The following is a 16,833-nucleotide window of genomic DNA, read 5'->3' as shown; positions in this document are numbered from 1 at the left end:
TTTCTTTATTCCCAAACCCAGTAACACCAATGTACTAGACAACTATAAAGCTAGGCTTAAATCTTTTAACATTCAACAAGTGCCATTACATTTTCAATACAGTGTACGAAGTCTGAAAAGGAAGGCGCCGTTACAAAAAATGGTTCATATATAGAACATTAAAGAATATCGTTGCAAAGGTGGATATTTCTTAAGACCACCGGTTCTAAATTATATACCTTTTAGTAGCGAGTTAAATTTCTCACCCATTTTGCCAATACTTTGGCAAGTACTGAACTGCACAATATGGATGACACCAGCAAAAATGGCAACAGGTTATGTGACGCTATGCAATCACCTGATCTACACTTAAACATTGGGAAAAATAAGACGGTCGTCATATTAAAATTCTTTATTGATATTTGGTCAGTACATGAAAAGGATTGAAGTCAGAATAATATGAATTTAATAGGGTACATTCTGAAGAAACTACACACAAGTCAAACAGATTTTTGCCTAGAATGGGAACATAAAACAAACCTACACGTTAACACCATAAACTAAATGACATCCTGAACATGGCAATGCTACTTAAAAATTAGGGAAAACCTGTGGTGTCATTATTTTATTGAGCATTACAGTATTACACCAGATGCAAAATGGTTTGTATGTGGTATGCATTCAGACGGTAATCAAGGGTTTTATAGAACCAGATGTGTTCAACTGCAAGACACCTGAGTACCATCAAATGTCTCATTAAATCATAAAAAAAAAATCTACATTAATCCACTGTTTCTTGTTTGTTATCTAGCAACGTAATTAAAAATATCAACTGTGGCAGAGGTATCACAAGAAGCAAAAAAAACAAAAAAAAAACAAAATGAGTCCCAACAATTCTGGACAGAATCCTCAGCCAAAAGTTTAATGACACTATGCATTTTTTTTTTCCTTTCAATTTCCGTGTATAAAAAAAGCTGATGTGTAAAGAGTTACAAAACTGAGCCATGTGCGCTTGTGGTCGAGTCCAAGCCATTCTGCGTATGGCGTGAACCCGCAGTTCTAGAACCCTTGCTGCCACTGACTGCCTTGTCCTCCTGGGGGTCATTGTTGGAGTCTGTGTCGTTCGAGTGCTGTGTGAGAGAGGTCTCGCTACCAGTGGGTGAGTCTACGCTCTCATAGCCTGCGCTTAGCTGGTTCGTGTAGCCGCTGCCGCCCCCCCTGCCGGCGCGCTCCTCCGAGTGGTTGGACAGTTTGGTCTCGGCGCCGGGGGAGGGGGCGAAATCCTCCTCGGCGCTGCTGACCTCCCTGTACAGGCTAGGGCCCGCCGTCCTCTGGGAGGGGTTGCCGTTGCTCGGTCCGTTGGCCACCCGCCCGCAGTCTTTTCCAGCCGCCTCCGCCTGGCCCGGCGGCTCGGTGGGGGAAGTCCTGCTGGTGCTAGCGCTGGTGGCGGCGCCAGCGCTGGTGCCCGCGCTGGGGGCGGAGCTCTGCTGCTGCTGGCACTGCTGGGACAGCTGCTGCCGCGTCTCCCTCAGCTGCTGCTGCAGCACCAGGATGGTGCTCTGCATGCCCTCCACCTCCTCGTCCAGCTGGATGATGAAGTCGTTCAGCTCTGGTGGGGGGAGGGGGGGAAACCGAGACAGACCGAGCCAGGTCAGGCACTGAGGGGTACAAATTTAGGTCGCTACTTCTGTGCTGTTGCAGAACCACGGGAAGTGATGTTTGGAAATCTTCATTTCAAAAAAAAAAAACCAGGCATTTAGAAATGGAATAAAATAGTCTTCAAAGCCATGTAACTAATAGCACAAGATCAAATGTAACAGGACATACACAGGGAGCACTGATCAATTGTTTTAACCATTAAGGGGATGAGGTGAGCATTCTGACAGACACAGGAACTACACAGAAAGCAGTTTCTCAGCCTTGTTCTTCTGTGTCAACGCTAGGTGCGCAAGCTCCTCTGCACTGATGCAATGAAAATGCTTATGCAACGGTAGGACAGATTCATTTTCCAAATGGCCTGACCGTGCCAATCAAATCTTTGCAAAATGCGCACCAAACAAAAAAGCAGCAATATATTCATGCACTACTTTTAGAATGCAGTTAACTCACATTTTGCATTCATTATTAAAAGAGCCGTCTTCTTATTTAAATGATTTTGAAAATAAAGTGTGGATTAAAAACAAAATGGGACGGGAAAAAAGGAAATTGCAGTGAAAAACATGGGCTCAGGACACAGAATTAGGCATTCAGAAAAGCTGCATTTTACACTGGAAAAGTACTGGCCCTCACAAAGCTCAGCTGCAGCTCCAAGCTGAACAACTCCAGTCACACTGCATGCAATAGAACCAATCGCAGTGTGATCAATGTATATTGACTCAAATCTGCACGAGTCTGACAGCATACCACAAGCGTACAACTCACGTTCAGACCAAAATATCTGGGGCGTACAAGTGCTGAACACGTCTGCAAGAATAATGTCATCTCAAAAACAGTACGCGCAATGATAGGAACAAAGTGAGGTCTCACCATCCTGGCTGCTCTTCAGCTCCTCGCTGTATTTCTTCTGCAAAGCCAGCTCGGCCTCCAGCTGGGCAATGCGTCCCTGCGACAGCTGTCTCCCCAGCTCCTGATTCTCCTGAATCAACATCCGGCATTTCGCCATCAGCTTTTTGCCCGTCTGGCTGTAAAGGAAAGGAGCCTGACATCACATCATGAACTTTCGTCTTTCAAAACGCCAAACTAAACCAAAGCAATGCCGAAAAAATAAATGAACAGAAACACGGTGGAAGCGATTTTAAGATACCAATACCCGAAGGGCCTTAGAAAAATGCTGTGACCTCAAAGTGACCAAATGTTACCTTTTAGGAACAGCACCTTCAAAACCACAATATACCATACCTTTAACCATTATCACCAATTGGGCCGAGTTAGATTCATTGAAAAATTGATGAGTAAAAGCCAGTTTTGCAATGCCTGTGCAACAATCTCTGCAACGACACTTTCAGGTCACTGCAATTCAGGTCACTGCCACTTTAACAGAGGGTTTTTTCTTACTTGCACAGGAACTGTTGACTGGATTCGAGCCAGAGCTACGGTAATATACGTACATGAACAAGTACAAGAGCAAACGCCACCATTGACCCATTCCCACAAACACACAAACAGGAACAAACTTTTGCTTTAACCTGTAAACTTCATTAAATGCACCATTCCCACTTTCATGGCATGAAATCAAACCTCATGTGAAGATGCCATAACTGATTCTTTTCAAATGAGGCTGTAAAACTACCACCGTTGTTCCCCTTTCTATTTATCATTACTGCGACAGTCTGCAGCCATTAAATGCAAAAAGGGCGTCTTTCTGACCACTCAAGGTACCGTAAAGGGGTCAGCCTACATTTTGGAGGAGCGCCAACAAGGTAATTCAGTATTTCCATTAAAGCATACAAATGGTCCAGTGCCCTCCAATTTTAGTTTAACAAAACAGGAGCTACTGAGACCTATAATGTGGGCAGTGTTAAATCCAAGCAAATTACGCTATTTTGAAGACTAAAATGGCCATCAACAATATTACAACAGTATCAGAGCACTTACATACAACCTTTCTACACATCTGCTGGTTTTCAACACCATTTTATGTTAAATGTTACAAGCAGTTTTGTCTGTTAATTTTAATATGCAAATTATTTTTAATTATTAAACTAATAATGAAACAAAACTGAATCATTTGGATGAGACTTTCCAATGAAGTGATATCATTTAAAATGGAGGAATGACCTCTAGTAAATCAGTGTCTAGTCCTAGTATCCTAGTATCTAGTAAATTAGTGAGTGAATTGTTAAGATTATATTTTCATATTGTTTAAACATACAATCTATACAAGACCTCTTTAAATCTAAAATGTCAGAGGCGACAATGAAGCTTTTAACCAAACCTGTTCACTTTTGCTTGTTAATCTAACCCACAAATACTGAACAGCATGAAAGTAAAAATAACTACCATATTCTCATCAGCAGTAGCACAGCCCAAAACAAGACATTTCCTATTAACAATATCTTTCCATAATGCAACAGTGTTAATGAATTGGTTGTGCATTTGCAAGTGACAAACCTATAATATACATTTGCTGACATTTTGAAAAACCATCCCAACCCAAACATATTTTCAGAACTTACCAAGTGAAGTGAACGAATAAATATTTTAACCTCCGGTATGGCTAAGCAGTGATCATGTTCATAATAACGGACCCTTACGAACACTTCTCCACATATTAACGAAATAACATTCCACGGAACCAGCCAGGAGCCCATGATTTATGCCAATAAAAGGGCTTCTCACTGGAGCAAAGAGGAAAATATTGACAATGACAATTTCCTCATATAAAATTTTTGCATTATAATTTACATTATGGTCTCTGAAAGATGAATTCAAAGTGTCAGAAAGGGTCTGGGCATTGAAAAAAGTTTCTCTTTCATTATTTTAAGCCAAAATAGCACCTGTACTATTTATCATCGTTATTTTTCAAGGACAACAAGTGATAGATTCTCATCTGCCCTGAAGCAACCCGCTCATGACATTACTTCGATTTTACACATTGGCATTCACAAAAGCTTGGTGCACATATAGCAGTCTGCATACTAAAAAGCCTGACATGCAGCACTTGCTGTTGATCAGGCCCTTTGTGTTTTGCTAAGCCTGTTCTAAGAACACATGAGGACCAGTTAATCATTTTAGACAGGACAAGAAAACATCGCACTCTGCACACTGCTGTAAGTGCACCTCCACTTGGAAGAAAAAAAAAATCAACATAAAACAAAAAGAAATGAAGAAAACTCTAACCGTGTCTGGACACCATGCTCTTTATAGAATATCACGTCACGTCTTAGGGCTTTTTAAATCATAGTCACTTCCTAGGGTTTTGACTCTCGTTTCAGTTCGCAAAGAACTTGAAGGAAGCCCAGGGTCTTATCATTATGACTTCACAATGTCTTACAGAGTCTTGGGCGCTGCAGTTAGAGCGCAAGGGGGGGTATTCCACTGTTAGTTTTACTGGGATAGTTTTACATGTTCAATTGGTGATTACAAGCTAGGGTTCTCTCCTCCATTACTCAGAGTGCAGACTCAGGCATGCCACATGACTCCAGACTCGTGCCTCCCTCGATCTTCCCCATACACCACAAAGTACGGCAACATTCTATGAGGTGGAGGGGGGGGGAGTGGGACGGGGGGCGTTTGAAGTCAGATGTGACCGCCTCTTCAGAACAGTCCCAATTCCTTCAGGCCTCTGAACCGGGGGAGGGGGGAGGGGGGAGAGAGAGCTGCAAACAGAAGGTTCACCTGACAAAAGTTTATGTTATGTGTTATAAAGCAGGGACAGTACAGAATCTCTGGGCTTTAAAGTCTGAGGCTCGTTGTGAATAGAGCATTTCTGCCTTCTTGCAGTGGGAGTGTCAGGAAAAGTCTTGACTGGGGAGTATTTTTTTGGGTTGTTTACCTATCAGGAGTAAACTTCCAGGCACTCAGTTCATTTTGGGCTTGCTCCAGTTTGTCTTTAGTCTGTTCCAGTTCGCCCTTCATTTTAAGGAAAAATAAGTTGATGGCTGGGTCCACCATGGACGATCTCAGTTGGGCAGCACTGGGTTGCTGGACTTGCTTGAGGTACTGGATCTGGGTCTGTAATGCAAAGAGACAGGTTTTACTAAAAGTAACATTTAATAACACTCCTGCATTAGGCAAGGCCTTTTCAAAGGCCATTTTCTCACTGGCACCCTCTACGACCAGTGAAAGATACTGATTGAGCCAGTGTGTTAACAGGGCCTGTATGCTTCTGAGGGCCAAGATTATGAGCTCATTACTGGAACAATCACGTTCCCCAGTCTGTCAGCTGTATGATTCTTTCCAGATAAGGCTAGAGACACAAAGATAACACACCCTTGTTGTGTCTAGCATTAGTTTCTCCCTAGCACAAGTGCAAGTGTGTTCTGTTGCTGCGGGTCCCTGTCAGAGTGTTCCAGCAGTGATATGAGAGACAGAGAGGCTTTATGAGCCCTTAAATGGGAGAAACTATGGTGCTCTTGCTGAGTCACACACTCTCACTCTCCAAATTGATATTGTACAGGGTTAGGAACATTTTCCACTAGTTCTTTCCACTACTCCGCCAGGGTAGACCAAAACATGACACTGTTGCTTAATGTAATGGGTTAGTTTAGGTTTATCCACAGTGCAGTTCATGCTTCTAACCTTAGGTGGGATTCCATGACTGGCCTCACTTGCCCCTGTAACCCATAGTGAGTGATGAATGGTGTCTGCTAGCTTTAAGTCATTACTCTGTCAGTCACTAACAAAGTTGTGGCCCGCAGAGCAACCAAGATTAGGACTCAACATCTCCCTTACCCATTCCCTAGTAGACAGTAATTAATAATCAGAAAATCAGCAGTGTGAAGACTTGCCCGTTTGTACCCATGATGCTAAAATAAAAGGCAACATATGAAATCTAGGTCAGATCACAGCAATGCCGGCTCTGGACGAGGCTGTTTATGCTTAAATATCATCTTCTCTGGCTGGGGATCAAGTAGTACATAAAAAAAGAAACCACCTCCCCCATGAGCTTGTGAGGAGAAAATCTGAAATTCCAATATGTGGCTCCAAATAAGCAGTCCCAGAGTTATGCCTTTGGGATCAAGTGAAAAGACAGCATGATAACGGTATGCACTGAGTGAAATGCATGAGATCCGAAACACTGCAGAGGGGGCACAGCTGCACGTTAGTTACATTAAATCTCATACGGTACCAGTTTAAGCATAATTTAAGTATATTTAAGATGCCATTTCATCAAACATCTCAGTTATCTGATTTACCTTCATGACACTTAGTATATGATACATGTGCTACATATACAATGACGATGAGTTTCTGAGCTTTGGAAATTTATATGATTATAAAATTAAGGGTAACTGATTGTACCTTTTCCCACTACTATTACTTTATGAACTTGAAATATTTTTCACTAAATATTGCACTTATCATGTGACCTCAACTTCCATGAATGTAATGACATTCAGCAGACATTTCCAATATAGAAATTTCATACCTCATACAAATAGCTGCTGCCAGGTCATTACATTCTGATAGTTATTCACTCATATGTACTCTAAGGTTGAGTTAAAATTTCCAGAGGGAAGGAAAAATAATCCCGAAGGACTTCTGAAACAAACTACATACAAACAACAGGTCAATAAAGTGGGATTTAACATCTTAAAGTCATTTGCAGACTTAGGTGTCACAGGAGACACTGAGGTCTCAAGAATATCTTGGGAATTACAACCCCAGTCGATTAAAGATAAACACATTCCCTGTTAAAACATCCAATGGAAATTACAGACATAAATCACCCTTTTATTTGGTACAACACAGAAATGTACACCCTCCAAAATTATTCCCTCTAAAACATCTTATATGAGGCCTCTCATCCCACAGTCCTCTTCTCTCCTGCAGAAGCTGAAATGAAATACTTACTGTACACTCTTGCATTTCCTGTTCCTTCGTAGCGAGCCTCATGACCAGAATGTTCTCCCTCCGTGCCGACTCCTGCTGCTGCTGCTTCAGCTTCTCTTCGGACTCCTTCAGACTGGTCACATCGTTAGCTGCACGAGCGTTCACCGAAAAGAAAGGGGGATAATCGGACTGAGACGCTTCGAGCTAATTCAGGCAAGCACGTAAAAAGCCTAGAGACAGATGAATCTCTCAGTTAAAAAAAAAAAAAAAAAAATTCAGCCTTCTGAATTTGCAATGTGTTCTGGATGGAGACAATGACAACAAAAGAGCTAAGGAATGTTGACACTTGTTTGAGAAAAAACAAGGAATATGAAGCGTCCTTTTGTTCATTAAGGCCTACTGATACTGTACATACAAGAAAAAAATGAAGTTACATTATGAGAGTAAACATGGTATTTGAGAGTGTGAAGTATGCATGTGGGAATACCCTTGCTGCTTCAATGAGTTGAATGCACAGACACACAAAAACTAGTCTAGAAAGTCTACAGTTAACTGCCAGTGCTTAAAACACATTGCTTTTACTGGGGAAATACTCAAGAATTCAATCTGACAACACCACCTAATCCTGTTTACTTTATACTACAATCATAAAGTTGCCGTCAATCATTAGGGTTACTGTGGTGGCCTGGCATTAGGCACTGCAAACAAAATTGTTATCATGTTAACATGCCTATGGTTGCTTTTTGTTTCAACTGAAGACTGCTATGACGTCGTGATGCTGCTTGAGTTTATGAATAATTTTCACATTGAAGATGACTTACAATTCAAATCATTATATTTTGCCTCCAGGACCTGGACATAGGCTTCATGTTGCTTCCACCTAAAGGTGAAGACAAAGTTACACCGTACATTAATTTTACAGCCGCACTAAGACCAAGAAATCTTTAACTTGCACTCACAAAGAACAGCTTATATTCACCTCACGCACAGCTCCTCTCTGGTCAGGGTCTTCAGGTCAGATTCACTAAGGCGAACCTGGTCCAGGATGTAAACGTTAGTGTCAATACACGAACTGTCACATAATTACATGGCTTAATTTTGCAAACTGAACTCACCTTCTTTGGAAGAGGCTCCTCATTAGTCATCCTGGACTCTGAAATGTACAGAAAACATATTAGAATGACGGCCTCAACGTAATCACATGCTATCTACGTACAAATCAGCGTGCTTTTAGTTCCTGTTATTCTTCTCTGAGTTCACATACACGCAAAAGATGAGTGATTGTATTTAAAGTTACATTTTCAGAAAGTAAACGATCTGAGTAGTGCTTGATAAAAATGCAACCCGATTTAATAAAATTGGCTCAATATATTTTGATTGCTGGCTAACAAAAGTCATTTCGTGTCGCCAGTGTTTTTTAGCGGAATCACGCCTGCAGTTTAGCCAGAGCACAACCCCTTGCACGTGGCCATTCCCTTACCAGCTAGATGATCAGCTAGCGAACCACCCTGACCAAGCAGCCTTTTACAGCAAACAAGACAACTGAGTGTTAACAAATCCTGTAGCTTTTAGCCTGCTAGCTTATGACTCAAGCTTGCTCGCAAGCCATTATTACATGGTCCCGTGTGCCTGGATGGCTCGCTTGCGGTTAGGCCATTTTGGGGGTTAGATTTCTGTATGAGCTAGCAAACAGGTATCGTAGCTAACTCGCTGATTAACCATCCCGCCGTGTTAAAAATATCACGACTAACGTGAATTTCAAGTGACTGCGTTCCCAATGTATCATCTAGCGAATAGTCTTCTATTTGTCTCTCATAAAATGTTTTCATGTTCTTTAGTGGACGACTGTTGGCTAGGCAGGCTAGTAAAGTGGATATTTTTCTGGCTAACAGTTAGCTTTCTAACTCATCGGAGAGAAGCCTTAACATTAGCCAATAAACCAGCCTCCCTTGTATTTAGTTAATACTTCTCCATATAGCTACATTTTGGTTAGCAAGCAAATTTGCCACAGGCAGCAAAATACGTGAACACAGTAGGCTTGTAGACTACGTTTTAAATAACCAAACGAATACTGCGTTGAGTTATCCACCCTCTGTCCCGTTTTGCTTTGGCAGGATATCGTAAATGCAAATCGCGCCGTTTCCATACTGTTAACTGGCGCTAGCAAGCCCGCTTGCCCTGCCAGATGACGAGCTCCAAGAAAACACAAATAGCAAAGCGACGTCTCCTTCTACATACTGGAAACAGACTGAATCCACACTAAATGTAAAATGCAAGTAAAGCCACTTTACTTTGGACAACCAGCTTGCAACCTGCCGGTTTCTTATGCTAGTAGCTTCTTCTTGTCACAAAATGGCGGAGAAGGAAGAGACTCTCCCACAGTCCACTAACAAGAAACACTTTCCTTTCCGACGATAGCTAGCTAGCTACTTGGCTAGCTGGACACTGGGTAACTAGAAACTAAGAATACTTACCCGACCCTTCTTTGCTTAGATTAGAAAATCGGATGATCTGACACTATGTAATCTGCGTCCAAGCAATAACCCTGAATATTAGGTGTAAATTCGTGTCTATTTCTCCTTTGCTAAGATTGTTATTTGTACGAATTCATCACCGCCGCCATCATCAAACGAGGAGGAGATTCTGCCGTAAAGCGTCGTAAGTGGGAGGGACGCACATCGCATTTGCTACGGCGAGTACGCAGTATTGGGTATGTGGGAGTCAGAGAACAAGTGTTGTGTGACACATCTAACATCAGATGTTTTTAACAAACTCTACATGTGAAAATCGAATGCTAAGTGTCCTTGTATATGAAAGCATAACAAAATAAGACACTTAACATTAACGCTGGCTTTCGCTACATTTCCCGGCCCCATGTGGCATGTCATTGACATAGCTAGACAATGTTAGTGCTATTAGAAAAACCTTAGAATTTTAATGAGCGTGATTTAAGCAAGTTTTGCATTAATAACAAAGTAAAGCAGCTATGTTGCGAATAAAATGCAATTCACATATTGACCCACGAGCGAATATGGAATTGTGCATCGCTGCCTTGCAATTTTAAAACGAGTAATGTAGTTATTTTATCTTAGCAAAACGTGGAAGTACTTGGGAATAAAAATTATGTATCCATAATGGGTATAATATCGCTTGCTAACGTTATAGTGTTATATAACCAATCTCCAGCTCAACTGTTTATAACTGATTTAACTGAGCAGTTATATGAACGTCACGTTTATCTCGATATACACGGGGAGCGTGTTGTCTGTGCAACAAAATGGAGTGGGTAAACCCATTTTTTTTACGAAGGGGTGCCTTTTTTAAAAAAAAAAAAAAAAGAGAGAGAGAGAGAGAGAGAGAGAATTTTGTGTGTTAAAAATAAAGCTCGACGAGAAAAAAATAATATTAACAGGAAATCCAGTTTTATATAGATTTTCTTGGTACTGATCCTCAATATTATATTTACGTTTAGGCTTTGTTGCTGTCTATAATGGTACATTCTTCTCGAGCAAGTTGAAGTTGAAATTTCAAGGGCAGCGCATGCTGCGAGGTTACAACTTCAAGCGCAACCAAACTGCAGGCTGTCAGGAACGCAATACTGCACTGGTGTCTGGACTGCGTAGATCGAGCATGCTGTGCAGAGTCGGTTGTGTTCGCAGGTAAAACGAATTGCGCGATTAAGCATGGGATAAGCATTAGCGCAATCGTGTTCATCACTGAAAAGCACATTACTTATATTGCACAAAGATGTGTTATTATTTTTAGCTTGCTTTCCGAGTTAGCTAGCGGTTGATATAAGTCGTTCTGCTTGGTCCATACAAATGCCAAGGCTCGTTATCTTCCAAATGTTAGGTAGCAACATATTCAGCCAAGCAATTTAGCTAACTATAATACAGAAAGAATTACAGCTTTAGTTGCAGTAGTTACCCAGAAACATCTATCCCTTGGTCAAAATATCAACATGTTGGCAGTGTTTATTAACCTTTAACTTGTGAGTGGTTCTCTCACGAAAGTAGCTAGCAATCTAGCAGGCTAAATTAGTTTTGTAATGATCGTTCTAGTGGGTATAAATTTAGAAAACAAGGCCTCAAACGTGGGCTGTTATTTGTCACTGGCAATAAGTGGCAAATTGCCTGCTGTCTACATAACGGGCTAGCGAGATAACCGTACTGTATTCTCTGTGCTAAGCAAGTCTAGCGAAAATAAGTAGATGCATGTAACTACACTTGCATATCAGAAAGAAAGAAAGAAACCCCGACGCAATGCATAATTATTGCTTTATTCAAACACATAATTCTAAAAGATGTTTTTAAAACAATGTTTTGCCGCAGATGTGTAACTGCCCTGAGCCCTTCTCTGAGCTGCGTGGTCTCCAGACGGAAGCACACTCTCCCCGATCTCACCTATGACTATGGAGCTTTGGAGCCCCACATTAATGCCGAGATTATGCAGCTTCACCACAGCAAACACCATGCCACGTATGTCAACAACCTCAATATCACCGAGGAGAAGTACCAAGAGGCATTGGCCAAAGGTATAGGCCATTTCAAACAAAGCGTCCCCTCCTGCTGCTGTTTTTTTTCCTGTGCTCCATAAATAATTTGAGATCAGCTTAGCTAATATTAAACAGTATATTAATAAAGGTGAAACTAACCAAGGGCTGGCACTTGGGGGGTAATATCTTTCCAAAGAAGATGCACCCTAATTTGCACACGTTATTGCAAGCAACCTATTATTCATATAGGTCTTTCTAAGCACATGTCCAGGCACATTTTTTGTAAGTGGTAGTGCTTATCTGTTCATAGCACACGCTAAGGCTCAAACATGGTTTAACTGTCACCATATTAAGTGTGTAACTTTTTGTTGTTGCAATTATTAAGACAGTGAACAAAGGATTGTGTCAATTCCCATTCCATTGGAGTTGAAGTAAGTAGAGATTAAACTAGTTAATATCACTTTGCTCAATATCACAACCCTCAAACGTCACCTTTATTTTTCTCAAGACTACGCACTGTTGCGTAGACTGTTGAATGGACTCTTAAGTTAACCCTGTTCATGTTATTGTCAAACAAGCCAGTTGCAGCTTTTTATGCCCTTTGGGTGTTTAATTCCTGAAGCTGCAACTTTGTAAATTATTCTCCTTAATTGAAGTAAATAATGGGATGTGAGTTTGCATGCCTGCTCCCCCTGTTTGTTTAAAATGTTAAAATACTTTACATAGCATCAAATATGGAAAAGTATTTGCATAACTAGCATGGCAGTGCCATTGGATTATAATGGAACCGCATTAAAATTACACTGCACTTTGTGTCACATATTGGATATGTACAGCAGAAGTGATATTAAGCGAGTCACTAGTTACATGATACACAAATAAGAGGCATCAGTACATACAGTGTTTTTAACATAATGTACTTGTAATGTGTAATGGTATCTCACTCTACAGAAATTTTCAAACAACAGGTTGCAGCTCTCAATGCAAGAGTTGTGTACAGTATTTTCTCATAGCAAATAATTTACTTGCAGTAGATCCAGAGCTCCGAAAATGATCCAGTAGTATCTTAGTCTCCTCTAGAGGGCAGCAAAACTGTTGCAGATGGGATTAAATTAAAAAGGCAGGTGCAAATTAACATAGGTTTTCTGGGGCTTTCGTGAGACTAAAACAAATGAAATGTTTTAAGAAACTGAGATCATTCTTGAAAACGTACATGGAGACCAAGCTGTGGAAGTTTTCATGCAACCCTAACACATAGATGGTAAAAGGGTTTGTTGTAGCTTCCTAGGTGCTTTTAGTACGTATAAGGTATAAGGTATAAGTACTACTACTTACTGAGCATATGAGGCAGTAAGGAATCTACTGCCTGATTTCATTGTGAACCTCTCCAAAAAACAGCTTGAACCTTTTATTGAGGCCTGCACACCTACTGACACATGAACATAACTGTCAGAGTGGTTCAAGGAAAAATTGAAACTGAATCAGTATTTATTTAGACAGCATTTCTCTTAAGAAATGAATGTGTTTTTACTGTATTTTGTTTGGCTTAAGAGGGGTCAATAATCATGCCAACTATATTTGTCATTCAGATCTGCTTTTTGAATTTTAGTCTGTGGTTTGCATAGTTTCATTCCAATTTGACCACAGTCATGCAGTCAAGAATTCAACGTCTTCCTGGTGAATAGTCCTTTTGTTAGGATTTCATTTCACTTGAGACCTTAATAACCTGAATGGAAATATTTTATTGATACTTGATTTGAGGTGTTAAAAGCTTGACTAATTTGTTTTAGGAATTACATACATGACTGTGCTAGGTTATGTCTTGGGCGTAAGAGCTGTCCAGTCCTGATGTATTTGAACGTGTTTCAGGTGATGTGACAGCACAGGTTGCTTTACAGCCAGCCTTGAGGTTTAATGGTGGTGGCCACATCAATCATACCATTTTCTGGACTAACCTTTCTCCTAATGGTGGAGGGGAACCACAAGGTAAGCCAAGCAGGCTATGGAAGGAATGGAAGAATGGAAAGAATTTCACATGCTGTTTCTTTTTTCTCTCATTAGTTTTCATTGATCATTTGCTTCACATTAACGTCTAGTCATTTAGCAGCTGCTCTTACTCAGGGTGTGCATTCCAAAAGGTTTGGCAGGTTTCATCAGATTATGAAACACAAGCAACTAATACAACAATAATGCCCCTGTACAATGATATAAAAGACCAAAGCAGCAAATGAAATTACTTTTGTAGGTTAGCTAGCATTCTACCAGTAACCATGTCAAAATGTTTAACTTAGCTGCTCATCTGTAGAGCATAGTGCATTAATGCCTATCATGGGCAGCAATTAGTATGCTACACCAGCTCTCCATTCAAGAATGCGATGAAAAAGAGGCGTGTGTGGGCAGTAATTGGAATTACCTTGGAAGTGAGTTATAGCCAGCTAAGTAGCTAGTTAGCAAGTCACTTACAATACATGGTAATATGTGGTGTTCTTGCTCTCCTTGTCTCTTCTGTTGAGGCAGAATTTGTGGGAAGAGAACTGTTTGACATGTCACTTGAACAATAAAACTGTGATTAGTATAGCGATTCATTGTATTTATTTGGAAATATCTGTGTGTATTTATTTCGACAGTAAAGTTTACTAGTGCATGCAAAACATTCTTTTTTTTGCTTTATCAAGAAAAGGAGCATAATTTACACTTCTAGAGTAGTCATGAAGTTGTCTCTCATGATGGCCATATGGTGCTGTGGTTTAGGTCACAGGAGGTTTTCTTTTTTATGTGGGGTTTTGTGTTCAAATCCCACATGTGGACCATCTTAATACATGGCCTTGGATGTTTATTTTTCTGCACAATTTACAGTTCAGTTAAAGACTAATGCTATATAAATCAGAACTGATCGAAGTTACCCCTTATCAGGTCAATTGTAAAGAAAAAGGGGGGGAGAGAACTTGAACAACTAATCCTGATGATATAACACTAAAAGTACCTTAGGTCTGTTACATGGGGAAGCTTATCTGGCATTTTCCCACTGGTTTCTTTTATAGGTGAGTTGATGGAGGCCATTAAACGTGACTTTGGTTCCTTTAGTAAGATGAAGGAGAAGATATCCACAGTGACTGTTGCCGTGCAGGGCTCAGGTTGGGGTTGGCTGGGCTTTGACCAGGAGAGTGGAAGGTTAAGGATTGCCGCCTGCCCCAATCAAGATCCACTACAAGGCACCACAGGTTGGTGTCTGATCCTAAAACCACAAAAGGGGAAAAACCCATTTGGGGAGGATGTGTTTGTAAATCACTGTTTGTTCCTCAAGAACAACACACTGTACAAAGTGGTATGGCTCCTGGCATTGTTGGCTGTTTAAATGAATGAGACTAGTTTTGCCTGGTGAAAAAGGATTCTCGTAAGGTTTACATCCTTGAAATGTCACCTCCCTTTTTCATTCAGCCATTTGTGTTGGCTTAGGGTTTAGGGTTACACTTGTAAAAGAACGTTGCCTAAATATTTATTGCAACATAAATATTGTGAATCAAATCCTTAGAAAACAGTACTATTGATCCACATTTAGCGTTTCTCATACACTGTGTAGCCTGTGTCAACACCAGCACAGGACAGGCTTTGGACTATATGATGAGATGATCCAGAAATGGCGTAAATTGGGTCTGCAGTGTGATGCCACAGTACAATTTACACCAGATGTTGGGCCGGCAGGGTAAGGGCATATCCCCTTAGTGTAAGCAGTTTCTGATGTTTTCTAATCCGTGAACATTGTGTTTTTTAATATATCAGGTCTCATTCCCCTGCTTGGAATTGATGTGTGGGAACATGCCTATTACCTCCAGTACAAGAACGTCAGACCGGACTACGTCAAAGCAATCTGGAACGTGGTCAACTGGGAGAACGTGGCCGAGAGGTTTCAGGCTGCAAAGAAATAAGACTTTTCTTCAGGAATGAGAGCTAAGGATAAAAAAATGCATTGTCCTGTGAGGTATCCTTACCCAAAGATTCAAATTCAGATCACCGTCCTCAGTAGCTGGCAGTTTAAATGGATGCATGTCTGTGAAAAGAGAGGTAATTCTGCTGTTTAGAGTCAGACTGTTTACTCTGTTTCTCAGTATGTATCACACCAGTAGCACACTGTTATGACAGATCAGTTTTGTTCTTGTGTTTAATTAAAATTATTTACTGTGCATATCTGTCTCAATTTTTCACTGTATATATTTGACTTATGACCACTCTTGCCTGTCAGTTTATTAAAAATTTATTCCAGGTCAAGCACATAAGTCAGTAAATGCAAGGTACATGTAGTAATGAGTTATTGGGAGGGACAAGTACATCAGAAATCAGTGTGAATAGCACATTAGCATATTTGTGGAAATTCAGTTGTAGCTCAGTATCTGATAATGGTGAAATGTGGTAAAGCACCAGATATGACCATGGGTTTAAGTGCTTATATTTTTTTTTTCATTTGAAGCTCAGCTTATATAACTCTCCAAAAATGTAACTTGGCTTCTGAAATTACATAATGATTGATATGTATTGGCATCAGCGGTAAACGGAAACTGGGTGTATTACTAAAGCAGATCAAATCCAGGCCATGTGGATTTGATTTTCTTTCTTTTTTTGTATTAATGACCAACGGACAAAGTATTGCCTATTTGGTTTGTGTGAAGTTCAAAAGAGGACATAGTTTATTTGCTGTGAATGACGGACACATAGGGCAAATAGCATCACATGGGTTCCCTCTGAGATAAAATGTTTATCCCATGCTGTCAGCTCTGTACAACAAAGAAAAGGTTATAATACACAAAAGTATATCAATTTTTGTCTGGTTTATCACCCCACCACCCACCCTAGCCAAAAAACAGCAGCAG

General features: G+C 40.6%; 2 protein-coding genes across 2 annotated transcripts; one reads left to right on the top strand and one right to left on the bottom strand.

The window, feature by feature from the left end:
• Positions 1-129: 129 nt before the first annotated feature.
• On the bottom strand, positions 130-10,098 carry LOC118792273 (WT1 associated protein). The gene is made up of 8 exons (XM_036550086.1): positions 9,948-10,098; positions 8,589-8,626; positions 8,453-8,508; positions 8,295-8,353; positions 7,495-7,622; positions 5,474-5,652; positions 2,506-2,660; positions 130-1,588 (listed from the first exon to the last, which is right to left on the bottom strand). The coding sequence occupies exons 2-8, from the start codon at positions 8,616-8,618 to the stop codon at positions 969-971; spliced, it is 1,227 nt and encodes a 408-aa protein (XP_036405979.1). The 5' UTR covers positions 8,619-8,626; positions 9,948-10,098; the 3' UTR covers positions 130-968.
• An 888-nt stretch (positions 10,099-10,986) lies between these two features.
• sod2 (superoxide dismutase 2, mitochondrial) lies at positions 10,987-16,278 on the top strand. Its single transcript, XM_036549589.1, has 5 exons — positions 10,987-11,132; positions 11,805-12,007; positions 13,838-13,954; positions 15,010-15,189; positions 15,749-16,278. The coding sequence occupies exons 1-5, from the start codon at positions 11,014-11,016 to the stop codon at positions 15,892-15,894; spliced, it is 765 nt and encodes a 254-aa protein (XP_036405482.1). The 5' UTR covers positions 10,987-11,013; the 3' UTR covers positions 15,895-16,278.
• Positions 16,279-16,833: the final 555 nt, after the last annotated feature.

Source organism: Megalops cyprinoides, chromosome 17 (genome assembly GCF_013368585.1).
Source record: "Megalops cyprinoides isolate fMegCyp1 chromosome 17, fMegCyp1.pri, whole genome shotgun sequence".
Taxonomy (NCBI): Eukaryota; Metazoa; Chordata; class Actinopteri; order Elopiformes; family Megalopidae; genus Megalops; species Megalops cyprinoides.
This window is presented reverse-complemented; position numbering and strand designations above follow the sequence as displayed.

Coding starts and splice junctions, on each gene's coding strand:
- LOC118792273 (XM_036550086.1), bottom strand. CDS start 8,618: ATGACTAATGAGGAGCCTCTTCCAAAGAAG. Junction 7,623..8,294: donor AAAATATAATGATTTGAATT/GTAAGTCATCTT, acceptor ACGCTCGTGCAG/CTAACGATGTGACCAGTCTG. Junction 2,661..5,473: donor TGGAAGTTTACTCCTGATAG/GTAAACAACCCA, acceptor TTTCCTTTACAG/CCAGACGGGCAAAAAGCTGA.
- sod2 (XM_036549589.1), top strand. CDS start 11,014: ATGCTGCGAGGTTACAACTTCAAGCGCAACCAAACTGCAGGCTGTCAG. Junction 12,008..13,837: donor CCAAGAGGCATTGGCCAAAG/GTATAGGCCATT, acceptor AACGTGTTTCAG/GTGATGTGACAGCACAGGTT. Junction 15,190..15,748: donor TCCACTACAAGGCACCACAG/GTTGGTGTCTGA, acceptor TTAATATATCAG/GTCTCATTCCCCTGCTTGGA.